This window comes from Meles meles, chromosome 6, assembly GCF_922984935.1.
Source record: "Meles meles chromosome 6, mMelMel3.1 paternal haplotype, whole genome shotgun sequence".
In the NCBI taxonomy this organism is placed as follows: domain Eukaryota; kingdom Metazoa; phylum Chordata; class Mammalia; order Carnivora; family Mustelidae; genus Meles; species Meles meles.
Genome location: NC_060071.1, coordinates 119,663,965 through 119,681,564, shown reverse-complemented (window position 1 = coordinate 119,681,564; position 17,600 = coordinate 119,663,965). Strand labels below are relative to the sequence as shown.

General features: G+C 39.5%; 1 protein-coding gene across 1 annotated transcript in view; it reads right to left on the bottom strand.

Annotated features, from left to right (window-relative positions):
• The window catches only part of SLC39A9 (solute carrier family 39 member 9), a 61,264-nt gene that overhangs the window by 8,321 nt on the left and 35,343 nt on the right, over nucleotides 1-17,600 (bottom strand). Inside the window, exons 3-4 of the mRNA XM_046009336.1 lie at nucleotides 9,075-9,272; nucleotides 701-769 (exon numbers count right to left, since the gene is read on the bottom strand). Coding sequence (XP_045865292.1) covers nucleotides 701-769; nucleotides 9,075-9,272 — 267 coding nt within the window. The remainder of the gene's footprint in view (nucleotides 1-700; nucleotides 770-9,074; nucleotides 9,273-17,600) is intronic.

Below are 17,600 nucleotides of genomic sequence, written 5' to 3'. Positions count from 1 at the left end.
GAGTGAACTTCTGTCAGACAAGCATGGTACACTAGAAAGGTCCAGGTGACAGTGTGTCCTCTCCCACACGCCTTGTTGGTCACAGACATCTACTGCTGGGACTGGTCTTCAGTTATGACTCTAAGGCATGCCCGGTCAGCAACACCGCGCCATCTGCACTCTACAGCCCACCCCTGCCTTAACAGGTACTTTGGGTTTATACTGAGCAACAGGGCTCTTCAGTACCAAAATGTCAAGGCTCTTTTCCAGATGAGGCTCTAGGGCAGAAGTCAGCGCATTTTTTCTTAAAGGGCCAGAGACAAAATATTTCAGGCTTTGCAAGACATCTGCTCCCTTGGAGTCACTGCCCATTTTGCCATCACTGTGCAAAGGCAGCCACAGATAATATGTAAATAAGTGGACATCACTATATTCCAAAAAACTTTATTTATAGGCACTAGAATTAGAATTGTGTGTAATTCTCATGTGCCACAAAATATTTTCCTCCATTAAAAAAATATAAAACTGTTCTTAGCTTGCAAATCCCCGACACTGAGTCCGCCTGGGCCAGGGCTTGTGTTGGAGGACTTCATGAAGTAACCCTCTCCCCAAAGGCCAGCCCAAGGGCAGTTCATGTGGACAGTCCCTGGGATGTACACACTAAGCCTCCCATGCCAGGACAGAAGAGAAAGGGGTCTCACCACCACCCAACCCTACCTACCTGCAGCATGGACGACCAGACCCAGGGTGGTGGTGATTTTGGAATTACTGGGCCTTGCTGTTTCTGGATCTGAAGTACAAATAAACAAGTCAGCCACGAAGCAATGTGAAACAGAAAGTGTTAGAACAAATGACCTAGAGGTAGAATTCTTTGAAAGCTCTTCAAGTTTTCATTGTATTTTCCCTATGACTGTCTTTTCTTTTTGGCTTCAAACACTTAGAAGTCTCCCCTGTCCTGAAAGAGGTGGGGCAGGAGGAACACTTCATTAGTCCCAGCCTTCCCTGAACATACAATATGCCAACTGCCTCAACTGCCTCACACCTCTTAACCCTCCAGCTCCCCCTGGAAAGTGTTCCGTGGCCTCTTGGTGTGTCTCCGCAGACCTATCTCGTCACTGCCCACCCACCCCTCTCCCCCAGCCTCCTGCAACTTTATCTTCATTCCAGTACCAAAATGTCTGTCATGTTTGCCCTTCTCTATTTTATTGCCACAGTCCTAACCTAAATCTGCATCTACCTGAACGTGAATGAGCAACAGGCTCCCAGCTGGTCTCCCCCTGTTCTCATTTCTCCCTCATCTAACTCATCTTCCACATCCTTGTCAGATTCAACTCTGAATCACCCCACTCTTCGGAAATGCCAGTTATCTGTTGCTTTTCAGATTCAGTCCACACTGGGTGCCTAATCTCTTTATCAGCTGGTATGATCTAATTCCTCACCACTCAGTCCAGTTACACCAGTTTCTTTCACACCTTCTAACAAAACCTTCTCATTGTTCTTCCCCCAAATCTCTCTTCCTTAATTCTGGGCATGAACTTAAACTTCTCAGCTCATCAATCTGAAACTTAGCCACTGTTCAAAGTCTAATTCTAGGACCACTTCCCTCAAGAAAGAATCAAAGCTTATTTCCAGGTCAAAAGGCTCCCCTTGCCTAGAAACCAAGAGCTCTATGTGCACAGACTCTACATGCTACTTCAGAGCTGCTCCTAGACCACACCGAGATATATACAGCTGTTTTGACTCAAATAGGTCTTATATCCCCAGATTGACTGTAGACTACACAAAAATGAGTTTTCCACTTCTTTCCATTTCTTTTTTACATCTTAAAGAATGTAGCACAGCACTGGAAACCCAACAGCTGCTTTAAAAATCCTTATTGGAGAGGGGGAAAAATATTTCTCTGTGTCACATGAATGTTTCTGCTATAGCAGGAAATACACAAGCGAGTAAATAATGTCTGAACAACATAAAATTAAAAGACAGGGACATCAAAAAGCCAGATGAAATGACAGATGGACATGAGCCAAATAAATTCCAAAGGATTTAATCTTCTGGAAAAAAACAGAACACAGAAGGAATGGTTTATAGTGGAAAAAAACATTTGTAAGTAAAGTAACATGTTATCTTTTTAGTAAAAATAAAATTATCTTCTGGTTAAACACTACAAGAAAGGGACAGTAAGGCCCCTAATTGGTCAGAGACACCAAATATTTCAATGTAGCCCCAAACTGTGAAGAGTATCATATTATACTGTGTGCCAAGCTTTTTTGACTTTCCTTTATACAGTCTTGAGGTCTGGTTATAAATAGCATCTTAAATATTAGAGGCTTTAAAATTAAAACAGAGTTTTTATAAATCTATAGGAAAAGACCATACTTCAGCATAAATTTAATAAATGAATTTTTACTGATATTTAATAATATATAAAACCCTGTAGATAATAGGTAAAACCAAATTGTCGGATACATGAGAGCAAGCAAAAACAGTGACTTCAGAGATGAAACAGGAGGAAGAATAAAGGAACACAAGCTATTTTTAATTCTTTGTATAGGATTATAGGGCACCAGTGGGCCTTTAAATGCATTTAAAATCGAAACTGATGAGAATCACGAAAATGTCATAAACGCCACCGGGAGCAACTATGTAATGCAGTTGGAATCAAACACCATCCCACCAGAGGGTGCTTCTCATTTGCTATTTAGTAAAAGCACACAAATGAAACCATTTATCCCTAAATCAATTTCCCAATACATGTAAGACCGTTAAAAAAGAAAAAGTGTATGGAAAAATACTGAAAAGAAATAGTATGTGCAAGGAGATTAACAAAACAAAAAGTACCCTTGGACTAAAAAGGCTAATTAAGTTCAATGAATTTGGAAAAAAAAACAACAACAAATAAAACCTTTTATTTGGAAATAATTTCAAATCTTTCAAGTAATCTTTCAAATAAAAGTTTGAAATAATCGGGCACCTGGGTGGCTCAGTGGGTTAAGCCGCTGCCTTCGTCTCAGGTCATGATCTCAGGGTCCTGGGATCGAGTCCCACAACGGGCTCTCTGCTCAGCGGAGAGCCTGCTTCCCTTCCTCTCTCTCTACCTGCCTCTCTTGTGATTTCCCTCTATCAAATAAATAAATAAAATCTTTAAAAAAAAAAAAAAGTTTGAAATAATCTCTCCAATCTTCAGAAGAAAAGTTTCAAGAATGTTCAAAAAACATTCACTACTCATTTCTCAGAATGACCTACTATCTAACATTTTGCCCCATTTGCTTCATTATTTGTGCTCATGTTCTTTCTGTATCCAAACCACACACACACACACACACACACACAGATTTTTTTTTCAAAGTAGGCTGCATACATGAAAACTCTCTACTCCCAGATATTTCAAAGTATATTTCCTAAGAGAAAGGATATTGTCTTACATAATCACATTACAATGATCAACTTCAGTAAATTTAATATTGATACTTTTTTTCTAATTTCTCTTGCATATTTTAATTTTGTTAACTGCCCAGGAATGTCTTTCAGAGCATTTTTTCCCTCCCAGGAAGGATCCAGTCTGGGATCATACATGCACTTAGTTGTATCTCTTTAGTCCCCTTTAATCTGCAGCATTTCTTTGCCTTCGACTTTTGCAACACTGATATCTTTGAAGAATACATGTCTCTTTCTGAGCCTTTCTTGTTTTTTTAATAGAATGATCCCTTCCAGGGCACCTGGGTGGCTCAGGTCATGATCCCAGGATCCTGGGATGGAGTCCCATGTCGGGCGCCCTCCTCAGTAAGGAGCCTGCTTCTCCCTCTCCTGCATACCTTGTTTGTGCTCTTTCTCTGTCAAATACACAAAATCTTAAAAAAAAAAAAAAGAAAGAAAGAATGATCCCTTCCTTTTGGGTTTGTCTGATGCAGCCTGAGATTATGCATCCTCAGATGGAATAACACACAGGTGCTGCTTCTCAGAATGTCTAGAGGCACAGAAAGTATGTCTATCTGCTGCTTGCTAGTACAGTGTATTTTGGATTATATCCTGGAAATTGTGAATGTCATTTTGTGGATACTCCGGATTCAATTATATGCCTCCAAAGAGTGTCCACTTTATGTTTTGCCTGAAGTCACTTGGTTTGGCTTAAACTGCCAACTCTGTCTTTCGGGCAGCTGTACGAATCCCAGGTCAGTTCCTTCCTCTTTAACTGAGTCGGCCTGCAAGAGACTGGTTTGGGGCTCAGCCAGACTTGGGTTGAGTTTATCCATAAAATCTGGGGCTGTGTTTCTCTGTATCTCTCCTTTCTAAGATTCTCCTCTCAATTTCCAGTGGCTGTAGCTACCCTGACCTCTAGTTCCTTAGGCCAGAGAGACTGAGTTTTCTATCAGTTTTAGCTACCCTAACTGGGTGCTGACTGCTTAAAAGCAGTAAAAACAGAAATTTACCCTATTCTAGGAGTTGACTCCCCTTCAGAATTTTCCTGCTTTAGGCCACTCTCTAGTGTCTTTTCATATAGGTTTTTAAAAAAAATTTCCCAGTTATCTGTGGGGAGGCTGGTCTGACAGGCACTTATTTGCCCAGGTAGCAAACAGACACCGATGACTTTAACCTTGATCATCTGGTCAAGTACTACCGGCTTTCTTTATTTCATTGCTCCTTTTTCCCTTGCAACTAATAAACAAATCAAAATTTACCCCCTAGATTTAACATTTGTTGATTCTGGCATGTGCCAATTTTTATCACGAAGCTTGCAAAAAGGATTTTTCTCCTGCAAGCACTCTTTCTACACTTACAAGTTGGCATTTAGCAACCCACTGGAAGCAAGTGTTCTCCCTCCTCCTCTTCTCTCTCACATGGATGTGCTCAGCGCTTCCCATTTTCTCAATGGTTTTTGTTTCATTACTGTTCGTAATTATTTTTGGTGCTCAAACTGTCTTAGATCTGGCCAGCGGGAACCCCTTCAAGCTGGTTCTAAATTCTGTGACAAGTTTCCATTTTCTCCCTTCCTTTCTACTTTTTTTTTGAGCACTAGATGTTCCAAGCTCATTTTGTACTTACCCTGCCCCTCTCCTGGAATCAGCCATTTCTCTGAAGAGCACTGGTATGCTCATTGCTACTGGGGTGTCTTTACTTCTAGGCCCTCTCTGCAGACAGAGCTAGGACATACATACATGTATACATAAACACACACGTATATATGTACACATACACACACATACATTTCAGAAATCATGAGTCCAATAGTTCCAATTCCAGTCCATCCCTATAGGGGTTCTTTCTTGTCTTCCCCCATTCCATATTTGTACGTCCCCTCTTCCACAGTAAGAACTCTGCTTCCACCAACAGCAACACACTTACTCAAGTGAGAGTAACACCTGCTTAATCCTAGAATACACCTAAAACAGTTTCAGAATTGTTTTTACCTGTACCTTCACAAAAAGCAAAGCCTACGAAAAAGAGTTCAGTAATTGTTTATGCTTCTCCTCCAACTCCATTCAAAACTAAAATATATAGTCAAATACTACATTCATATGTCATTTGAGTTTTTTCCTTAAATCCCCTTCAGTGTGATTGTGTTATTCATTTGAATTATAGTTCACCTGGTTCAGTTAGCTTCCCCTAACCTTGTTGATTTCATTTTATTTTTTGAATATGGGAAACAGCAGCATGTTTCCAAAAGTCAAGACTACATCAAAGAGGCGTGCCCAGGGAAGCGCCATGGCCCTCCTGAAACTCTTCACCCTATCCTACCCACCTCTTACAGGTAACTCTGTTGTCTAGCTGAGCTTTCGGTTTCCTTTCTGTAAAAATAAGCAGATGTATGTGTTTTAGTCCCCCTCTTTCTTACACAAAATGTAGTATATGAGAGATACTAATTTACATTTTGGCTCCCTCCCCCCTTAAAAGTATCTCCTAGAAATCTCTCCCTATCAATTCACATAGAACTGATTCCTCATCCTTTTCCAGAGCGACCTGTAGAACTCCATTCTATGCACACATCACACTTCATTCAACCAATGTTCATGACTGGACATTTAAGTGGTTTTACAATGATCAATAATGCTGCACGGAATCATCTCATGCATGTGTGTTTTCCTACTGGAGCTGCATTATCAGAATAAATTCTCAGAAGTGGCATTTTTGGGGGCGCCTGGGTGGCTCAGTGGGTTAAGCCGCTGCCTTCGGCTCAGGTCATGATCTCAGGGTCCTGGGATCGAGTCCCGCATCGGGCTCTCTGCTCGGCAGGGGCCTGTTTCCCTCTCTCTCTGCCTGCCTATCTACTTGTGATCTCTCTGTCAAATAAATAAATAAAAAATCTTAAAAAAAAAAAATTTAAAGAAGTGGCATTTTTGGCATTGAAGGATAGATATAGTAAAGGTGTGTTTCACTGTAGTTTTGATAACAAAGTATACTGTCAAGCTTTTGAATTTTTGCCTGACAGGTCTGAAGTGGTATTTTGAGAGTTTTGATTTAAGTGAAATTGCACATCTTTTCTTATGTTTAAGGACCACTTTAATTACCTTTTTATGAACTATCTGTTCATGTCTTTTGCCTGCTTTTTCACAGATTTTTTTTTTTTGTAGGCCATGCATTCTTAACCCAGGGTCACGTAGAAGAACACAGGTGCAATGCAGGGGGTACCTGAGACCCTGACTCAGAAAAAAAGCGCATTTTTAATTTTTACTAACCTCTAAGTGAAACCCACCACTTCCTTGGATTATGGGTACAAACCATAAACTGCAAATACCGGCACTGCCTATATTCACTGCCAGGAGTACTCTGATAACTTCATGTTATTTTACAGCCGTGAATATCTTCCTATCATTGCTTCCACTCATCACTACTTTAACGGCCTTTTAACTACTTTAATATGCCACCACACTGCACGATGACAGTCTTCATGTTTGCAGGTGCTCACGTGACGAAGCTGGGCACCTATCAGGCAACTCTACACACACAGTCATTCAGTTACTAAACAGCAGGAGTCAGAGGATCTCTCACTGGGGACCGACACCTCTATGCTGCTCTCCAGCAGCTCCTGTCTGCAAACTTCTGTCACTGTATTTGAAAAGAGATTATCCATAAACCCCTCTATCACCAAACTCTAGGACAGTTTGATGCAACTCTTCCAAATTTATTCTATCATGGAGGCATTAATGTTGTATCTAGGACAAGAATTTTTTTTTTTTATAATATAAGCCATATTAAAGATGCTGACCCAGCCAAAGATGGATTCATTGATCTTTTAAAAAAATTTTTTTAGTTTAAACTTAATTTAGTTAACATATAGTTTATTATTAGTTGCAGGGGTAGAACTTAGTGATTCATCAGTTGTATAAGACACCCAGTACTGGGGCACCTGGGTGGCTCAGTGGGTTAAGCCTCTGCCTTCAGCTCAGGTCATGATCTCAGGTTCCTGGGATCGAGTCCCACATTGGGCTCTCTGCTCGGAAGGGAGCCTACTTCCTCCTCTCTCTCTCTCTCTGCCTGCCTCTCTGCCTGCTTGTGATCTCTCTCTGTCAAATAAATAAAATCTTTGAAAAAAACAAAAAACAAAAAACGGGGCGCCTGGGTGGCTCAGTGGGTTAACCCGCTGCCTTCGGCTCAGGTCATGATCTCAGGGTCCTGGGATCGAGTCCCACATCGGGCTCTCTGCTTAGCATCAAGCCTGCTTCCCTCTCTCTCTCTCTGCCTGCCTCTCTGTCTGCTTGTGATCTCTGTCAAGTAAATAAATAAATCTTTAAAAAAAAAAACAAAACCACCCAGTACTCATTACATCACATGCCTTCCTTAATGCCCACCACCAATTATCCCATGTCCCCACCCACTGCCCCTCTAGCAAACCTCACTTTGTTTCCTATGAAGAGTTTTTTATGGTTTGCCTCCCTCTCTGTTTTTGTCTTATTTTTCCTTCCCTTCCCCCTATGTTCACCTATCTTGTTTCATAATGAATTCATTGATCTTAATACAAAAAAGTTACTATATCTGGGGGTGCCTGGCTGGCTCAGTTGGTGGAACATGTGATTTCTGATCTTGGGGTCATAGATTCGAGCCCCATGATGGGTGTAGAGTTTATTTATTTATTTATTAAAGATTATTTATTTATTTGACAGAAAGAAACACAGCAAGAGAGGGAACACAAGCAGGGGGAGTGGGAGAGGGAGAAGCAGGCTTCCCACCAACTGGGAGCCCGATGAAGGGCTCAATCCCAGGACCTTGGGATCATGACCTGAGCCGAAGGCAGACGCTTAACGACTGAGCCACTCAGGTGCCCCTAGAGTTTACTTTAAAAATAAATAAATAAGTAATTAATTAAAAAAAATTTTTTTTCAAAGTTACTATGCCTGGAGTTAAATTTTAAGTCTTGGAGAATTGTAGTTGTAGTTGAGGAAGTGTATCTTTCCTTGGAAAGCAAGCTATGAATGTGTTTAAGTGTAGTTGTAAGAAAATATCTTCCTGAAGCAAGAATTTCTATACTAGTAACCATCAAAACAAAAAACCAGATCAAGTGGATGTTCAACTTGACACTCTGTTGCCTTCTTGAATCCCCTCTCACAATTTTGTTTTTAGCCAAGCTAAGCAATGAAAGCTGTCATGCTGCTGTCCTAAAAAAATAAAATTTAACTCCACCTTGCATATGATTTAAATACATTATTTGATTAGTTAATGCATCAATAAAGAAGACATACATTACTGTATCATAAATTTGTTTTTAATGTTTTAGAACTGTATTTCAACATAATCGGGTTTTCTCTGTAATCCTACACATTATGGTTTACTTATTTAAAAACATGATTCCAATAAAAGGTCCACAGGCTTCAGAATGCCTAAGGGCTCCACGGCACAAAAATGGTTAAAGATTTCTGCCCCAGACTCAACAAAATGAGAGAGCTTTGAGATAAGCATGGTAATAACCCAAGGAGCACTCTCTTGTGCCACATGTCACAACTCACCAGCTCCCCCAACTGAATAAAATGTTCACTAGTACCCAAGAAAGACAAGAGTTTTTGGCACCAAAGAAGGCCACTGATACATATTGAATTATTCAATCATCTGTGACTTTCTAAACTGTAAATTTATTGTACTGCCCAGAAAGCCTTGGGGCCACTTACCGTCAGTAGAATGCACATGGGAGCTGCCAATCTGGTCTACCAGCAACATGAAAACGAAGCCCAGCACAAGGGAAACGCCAATGTAGGCATGCAGCTGTGTGTGGTCATGGTTGTGCTCATGTTCATGGGCAACTGGTATTTCTGCTGCTTTGTCTGATGCAATCACATTCTGTGTTTCACTCACTTGGTGGTGTTTACCTAGAACAGAAAGAACCATGAAGAGAAAATGTTTTCCTCCTTGGAACATTTTTATAGATGCTCCCATTCTTCTGTATTTCAAGCTCTACTTACTTTACTGCAAAGACATCTACTTCATATATTATAATCCAGCCAATCATAAACTCTTTTTGACATGCAGATCTTTTTTTTTTCTTTTCAAGATTTTACTTATTTATTTGACATAGAAAGAGATAGCAAAAAAAAAAAAAAAAAAGAAAGAAAAGAAAGAGAGACAGCACATGCAGGGAGAGCAACAGGCAGAGGGAGAAGGAGGAGGGATGGGAAGCAGGCTCCCACTGGGCAGGGAGCCCAATGTGGGGCTCAATCCCATGACCCTGGGATCATGACCTGAGCTGAAGGCAGATGCTTCAACTGGGCCACGCAGGTATCTGGCACTTTACCATTTTTAAGTGTAGATTTCTATAGCATTAAGTACATTCACACTGTTCTGCAACCATCACCATCACCTAGCTCTAGAACTTCTTCATCAGCCCAATGGAATTTTTTAATCTGGTCAGTTTTGTTTGTTTTTCCTAACAGTGATTTTGTCTACTTGTTTTTAAATTGAATGTCCAAATCTCTCTTTTTTAATTTTTAAAAATTTATTTTTATAGATTTTATTTGACAGAGAGTAAGAGCGTACAAGCAGGAAGAGTGGGGAGAGGGAAAAGCAGGCTCTCCACTGAGCAGGGAGCCAGATACAGGGCTCAACCCCAGGACCCCGGGATCATGATCTGAACCGAAGGCAGACACTTAACTGAGCCACCCAGACACCCCAAATCTATTACTTTTGTAAAAAATCAACTTTATTGAGGTATAATTTACATATAATAAGACACAATGAGCTTTCACAATGAAAAAATTCTAGTAAGTACCACCAAGATACCAAACATTTTAAAATCCCAGAAAAGTTCTCTTATGCTCCTCTGAAGTCAATATATCGCTCCTGGTCCCAAGCAAGGATTGATGTGCTTCTTGTCCCCAGAAACACTTTTTTTCCCCTGTTCTGGGATCTTATATAATTGGACTAATATAATGCATAACTTTTGTGTAAGGATTCTTTTGCTTATAGCAATGTTTTGAGATTTATATATGCTTTGCATGTATCAGTTTGTGTTTTTCCTCTTTTTTTGCTAAATAATGTTCCACTGCATGGACATATCACAATTTGTTTACCCATTCACCTACTGATGGACATTGGGGTTATTTCCAGTTATGGTCTATTATAAGTAAAGCTTCTATGAGCATTCAGGTACAAGTCTTTCTGCAGAAGGGTTAGCTATAAAAAACTGTCTTCCACAGTGATTGTACAATCTTACACACCTAACAGCAGTATATGACAGTACTAGTTGCTCTATACCATTGTCAACATTTGATAATATGAGGCTTTAAACTTAACATACTCAATCACATTATCTGCAAACAGTTTTACTTCTTTCCAATCGTTATGCCTTTTCTTTCTTTTTCTGGCCAGGACCCCAAATAAATGTTAAGTACCAGTGGCTGAGAGGAGATGGCCTAGCTTTGTTCTGAATCTTACAGGTGTCTTAACCATGGTGTCTTCGAATACGCTCTTTCTCAGTAAGGAAGTTCTTTCCTAGTTTGCTGTACTTTATTTTAATGAAGGAGAGTTTAATTTTGTCAAACTCTTTTCTGTACTTGTTAAGGATGATCAAACAGGGCACCTGGGTGGCTCAGTGGGTTGAGCCGCTGCCTTCGGCTCAGGTCATGATCTCAGGGTCCTGGGATCGAGTCCCGCTTTGGGATCTCTGCTCAGCAGGGAGCCTGCTTCTCTCTCTCTCTGCCTGCCTCTCTGCCTACTTGTGATCTCTCTCTGTCAAATAAATAAATAAAATCTTTTTTTTTTTTAAAAAGGATGATCAGTGCTCGCTTCAGCAGCACATATACTAAAAAAAAAGGATGATCAAATAGTATTTCTACATTATTCGATTAACATAATGAATTAAACTGGTTTTTGAATATTATTCCAACCCCTACTTTGTATTCCTGGCATAAACTCCTATTGATCAAGACGTGTTACCCTTTTCCTATACTCCTGGATTCAGTTTGCTACATTGGTAAAGGACTGCTGTGTGTACATTCATGAGCAGTATCTACCTCTAACTCTTTTCTGGTAACATCTCTGAATCACACTGGTATCTTAAAACGAGTTGGGGTGTTCCTCCAAGAGACAGACAGAAAAGACTTCCTTCAGCCAATACATTTCCATTTTATTGATTGAAAAAAGTTCTATGACTATCAACAGTTATTCTGATGTTTAGTATTTTTAAATTACTGAAATGAGATTTATGATGTTTTTTAAACTTGGGCGCCTGGGTGGCTCAGTGGGTTAAGCCGCTGCCTTCGGCTCAGGTCATGATCTCAGGGTCCTGGGATCGAGTCCCGCGTCGGACTCTCTGCTCAGCAGGGAGCCTGCTTCCCCCTCCTCTCTGCCTGCCTCTCTGCCTACTTGTGATCTCTCTCTCTGTCAAAAAATAAATAAAATCTTAAAAAAAAAAAACCTTTCAAGACCATGACCTATATAGTACAAAATAAATTTTATATATATGAAAAACTAAATACAAAGTTTCACCAAATAGTGAAGCTTATAATGGTTATAACTCAGTCTTCCATTTCTTTCTCTCTCCCTCTTTTTTTTTGGTCCCTCTACCAGGCTCTTTTTAAATGCTGGTCAGAAGTCCAACTCACTAAATTTATCTAAAGACCCACTGAGTTGCTACCTTCAGTTTCAAAGCATTAATGGACTCAGAGGAGAAATGGATGATTTTGGAATAAGGGGCACTTTCTGGAAATTAGAAGCCTGGGCTGCAGTGGTCAACTAAAGAGAACTGAACATTAAACAAGCCTAAGAGAAAAGAGTGGGCAGATTGTAGGTGCCCACTCGGTTCCTTACACAAAATAAATTGTTAGCAGTAAGGATGTTAAGCCAAAGAACTGACTGAAAGCTCAGAGATGAAAAATAATTAAGTTTCAAAAGGAGGCCAAGAATCTTGAATTAGTAATGCTGAACAATTAAAATGTAGCCTTGTGGTAACATGACTGTATTTAGTTTGTGAAAATCATTGAGCTGTACCCTGCCAATATGCATATTTTCCTATTTGTATATTTTTGTATGTAATATTTTGACAAAAATTAATAAATTCAAAATGTATTACTCTGGTGCCCAATACTGAGATGGCTGCACCCATCATTCTTCAACTAGGGTCTTCTTTGTTAGCTGGGGGACTAATTTAGCACGGTCTCAAAAATGTGAAATAAATGAACTAAAACATCTTGTTTTTGCTAAAGACAAGACAATTCTGGGTATACTTCCATTTAAATATAGATAACAATGATTTAATTCTTCATATTTATAGATGTTAAGAAACTGCCATGGGAGAGCCTGGGTGGCTCAGTGGATTAAGCTGCTACCTGCGGCTCAGGTCATGATCTCAGAGTCCTGGGATCGAATCCCACGTCGGGCTCTCTGCTCAGCATAGAGCCTGCTTCCCTCTCTCTCTCTCTGCCTGCCTCTCTGCCTACTTGTGATCTCTTTCTATCAAGTAAATAAATAAAATCTTAAAAAAAAAAAAGAAAGAAACTGCCATGTGGGGCATCTGGCTGGCTCAGTCAGTGGAGTGTGCAAATCTAGATCTCAGGGCTGTAGGTTCGAACCCCATGATGGGTGTGGAGATTACTTTAAAATAAAATCTAGGGGCGCCTGGGTGGCTCAGTGGGTTAAAGCCTCTGCCTTCGGCTCTGCCTTCTGCCTGGGATCGAGCCCCACACTGGGCTCTCTGCTCTGCAGAGAGCCTGCTTCCTCCTCTCTCTCTGCCTACCTCTCTGCCTACTTGTGATCTCTGTCTGTCAAATAAATAAATAAAATCTTAAAAATAAATAAATAAATAAAAATTAAAAAATAAAATAAAATCTACTTAAAAATAAAATCTTTAGGGGTGCCTGGGTGGCTCAGTGGGTTGAGCCCCTGCCTTCAGCTCAGGTCATGAATAACAATAATAATAATAAATAATAATAATTTATAACAATAATTTAATTATTTAATTTATAATAATTTATAATAATAAATCTTTTTTAAAATTTAAAAAATAAAATCTTTTTTTTTAAGATTTTATTTATTTATTTGACAGAGAAAGCGAGAGAGCACAAGTAGGCAGAGCAGCAGTGGGAGAGGGAGAAGCAGGCTCCCCACCGAGCAGGGAACCCGATGCGGGGCCCGATACCAGGACCCCGGGATCATGACCCGAGCCGAAGGCAGACACTTAATGACTGATCCACCCAGGTGCCCCTAAAAAAATAAAATCTTTTAAAAAAACCACAAAAAAACAAAAGAAGCTACCCATCAGAAGTAAATCACAGAATTTTGGTAGCTACAATTTTTTTTTAAAGGTTTTATTTATTTGACACAGAGAAAGAGAGAGATCACAAGTAGACAGAGAGGCAGGCAGAGAGAGAGGGGGAAGCAGGCTCCCCGCTGAGTGGAGAACCTGATTTGGGGCTCGATCCCAGGACCCTGAGATCATGACTTGAGCCGAAGGCAGTAGCTTAACCCACTGAGCCACACAGGTGCCCCGGTAGCTACAATTTTTGATACTATTTAGAAAGATGCTATTGGAGGGGATATGAATGATTACATTTTCATAAGGTACCCACCTAACACCTAACCTGGGTTCCCACCTCTCCCTCTGCCTATTTACAACCTTCAAAGAATGGTCAACATCACTTTACTTTATGAGGTGTAACTGTATCAGAATTTTTTTTAAAGATTTTATTTATTTATTTGACAGAGACAGAGACGAGACAGAAAGAGCTCAGAGGGAGTGGCAGAAGGAGTGGGAGAAGCAGGCTCTCTGCCAAGCAGGGAGACTAACGTGGGGCTTGATGCAGGACCCTGGGATCCTGAGACATCCAGGTGCTCCTATATCAGATTATTAAAATGTACAAGTATAAGATCCTTCTTATCCCAACAATGCTTTTTAAAAAAGACGGAATATAATTAACATACAATGTTGTATTTGTTTCAGATGCATAACATATTGATCCAACAATTTTTTATATTAGTGTTGACCGCAGTTGAAGTATAGTTACTATCTGCCATCATACAACGTTGTTATAATATTATTGACTAAACTCCCTATGTCACACTTTCCATCTCAGTGACTTATTTTATAACTGGAAGCTTGTACCTCTAAATCCCCTTCACCTATTTCTCTCATCATCCCAAGCATCTTCCCTCTCGTAAACATCAGTTTGTTCTCTGCATTTAAAAGGCTGTTTTTTTTTTCCCCCTTAAGATTTATTTATTTTAGAGAGAGAGAGAGAGAGAGAGCGTGCACGTGCACGCACACGCGAGCAGGGAGAGGGGCAGAGGGAAGGAAAGAATCTCAAGCAGACTCTGCACTGAGCATAGAGCCAATGCGGGGCTCCATCTCATGACCTTGAGATCACAACCTGAGCCAAAACCAAGAGTCTAATGCTTAACTGACTGAGCCACCCAGGTGCCCCAAGAGTGGGGGTTTTTTGTTTTTTACATTCTACATATAAGTGAAATCACATTGTGTGTCTTTCTCTATCTGATGTATTTCACTTAGTATAATACCCTCCAGATCCATCCATGTTGCAGCAAATGGTAAGATCTCATTCTTTTCTATAGCTGAGTAAATATAGAAAAAAAGAAAATACACATATATGTGTTATATATATGACATATATATATATATCATATATATCACATCATCTTTATCTATTCATCTATAGATAGATACCTTGGTTGCTTCCATATCTTGGCTATTGTAAATAATGCTGCAATAAACACAGGGGTGCATATATCTTTTTGAATTAGCGTTTTGTTTTCTTTAAGTCAATACTCAATAGTGGAATTACGAGTTCATACAGTATTTCTATTTTTAATTTTTCGAGGAACCTCTATACTGTTTTCCAGTGGCTGCACCAATTCACATTCCCACCAACAGTGCACGAGGGCTCCCCTTTCTCTGCAACCTTGCCAACACTGTCTTCTGATTGTCTTTTTGCTTCTAGGCATTCTGACAGAAGTAAGGTGCCAGCAATGCTTTCTTTAAATAATTTTGGAAATTTTCTTTTCACTGGATAAGGGTCAAGTTTATGAATCATAATAAAATTGTCATTACTTTATAGCCATACCTGCTTTTGATATAAAATAGTACTGAATAAACTGATCAGCTATCTCATTATGCAGACTGACATCGAACAAATTTTGTATTCCCCAAAACCAAAATTACTTTCAAGGAAAATACTGCTGCTACTAATAATATTTATCTAAATGTGCTGCACATTCTGGAGATAAATCAAAGAATGATTTCCAACATTTTTTGAGCAATCACTTCTATAAGTACTTAATTTCATGAATTATAATTCTGAAGGGGTTAGTACTTTTTTGGGGGGGTTAGTACTTATTTTGATGTAACATTTTGGCAAAGAAGTAATATGTCAGCAAAATATAATAAATATTGCTTGAAATAAGTGTGCTGTTGATTGAGGTTTCTCATGAAAGATCTGAATGCTTATCATTAAGTGGAATTTAACTTTATATAAAAACATGAAATACTTACTGGAATATACATACAATGGTAAGCCTTTGTTTTATTTGCAAACATTAACCAAAAAAAACCACATAAACCCTTTTTATTTTTTTTTAAGATTTTATTTATTTATTTGTCAGAGAGAGAGGGAGAGAGAGTGAGCAAGCACAGGCAGACAGAGTGGCAGGCAGAGGCAGAGGCAGAGGGAGAAGTAGTCTCCCTGCCGAGCAAGGAACCCGATGTGGGACTCGATCCCTGGACTCTGGGATCATGACCTGAGCTGAAGGCAGCCGCTTAACCAACTGAGCCACCCAGGCGTCCCCATAAATCCTTTTTAAAGTGAGTGATAATCACCTTAATGGTACATACACAAATCAGTAATGGAATCTGGATATTGAGTATTAATATACCATTCTTTCTTCTACTCTGGACATGAAACTGAAACTAGCAAAAACTGGGATCTGAAAAACCAGTTATAAGTTTAAAATATATTGGGGCGCCTGGGTGGCTCAGTGGGTTAAAGCCTCTGCCTTCGGCTCAGGTCATGATCCCAGGGTCTTGGGCTCGAGCCCCGCGTCGGGCTCCCTGCTCAGCGGGGAGCCTGTTTCCTCCTCTCTCTCTGCCTGCCTCTCTGCCTGCCTCTCTGCCTACTTGTGATCTCTGTCTGTCAAATAAATAAATAAAATCTTAAAAAAATAATAAAAATAAAATAAAATAAATTTAAAATATATTAAGTTGTATACATATGTTACTCATTCATGAATAAGCTTTCAGGTTGGTAATTCATTAGCCAAGACATGTTCCACGTCATACTCCCTGCTGCAAAGTACACAAACCAATGGTGTTATCACTGGACACTATACATCAGACATATCTTTCTCCTGCCACTAAGAGAGTATTCAGCAAATCACTATGGGCTTGCTTCTTTGCCTAGATGTTTATATAGAAATCTTTCCAGTAAGTTTCATTAGTATGGTATGTACCTGTCCTTTGTCACAGACATACATTAACATCAAGGTAACAATCAATTTACCCTTTGCATACATTTGTTGAAGCTTCTCCTTCAGATTAAAATGTGCTTCTATAAAAGAAACAAATTTGCAGGTAGTCTGGCTTTTTTTAAAAAGTCATCTCCAGTTTTGTTTTTATATTTTTGGCCTTTGTTGATTGTTTTTTAATTTCTTAACTTCTACTCATAACTTACAACTTGTTACAGCTCTCTATTATGTATTTTTCTTTCTAACAAAGATAATTAATTCATTATACATGACATGTATTTTTAGTAATAAGGGCAGAATAACTTCTGCTTAATGATGATGTATTATTTCTCATGTAAAAGAGAAAACCTGATCACAGTCAAATGTATAAAGCTGACATTTTATTTTTTTAAGCTTTTATTTATTTATTTCAGGGGGAGGGGACCACAAGCAGGCGGAGGGGCAGAGGGACAAGCAGACTCCCCAGTGAACAGGGAGCCCAATGTGGGGTTCCATCCCAGGACCCTGTGATCATAACCTGAGCTGAAGGTAGATGCTTAACTGACTGGGCCACCCAGGGGCCCCTAAAGCTGACATTTTAAAGGGATGTTAATTAATGAATCTTTGATCAAAATATTACTGTTTTAATTTTTTTTAATTTATTTTTTAAAGATTCGTTTACTTGAGACAGAGAGAGAACGTGCACATGCATGTGAGCGGGGGAGGGACAGAGGGAGAGAATCTTCAAGCAG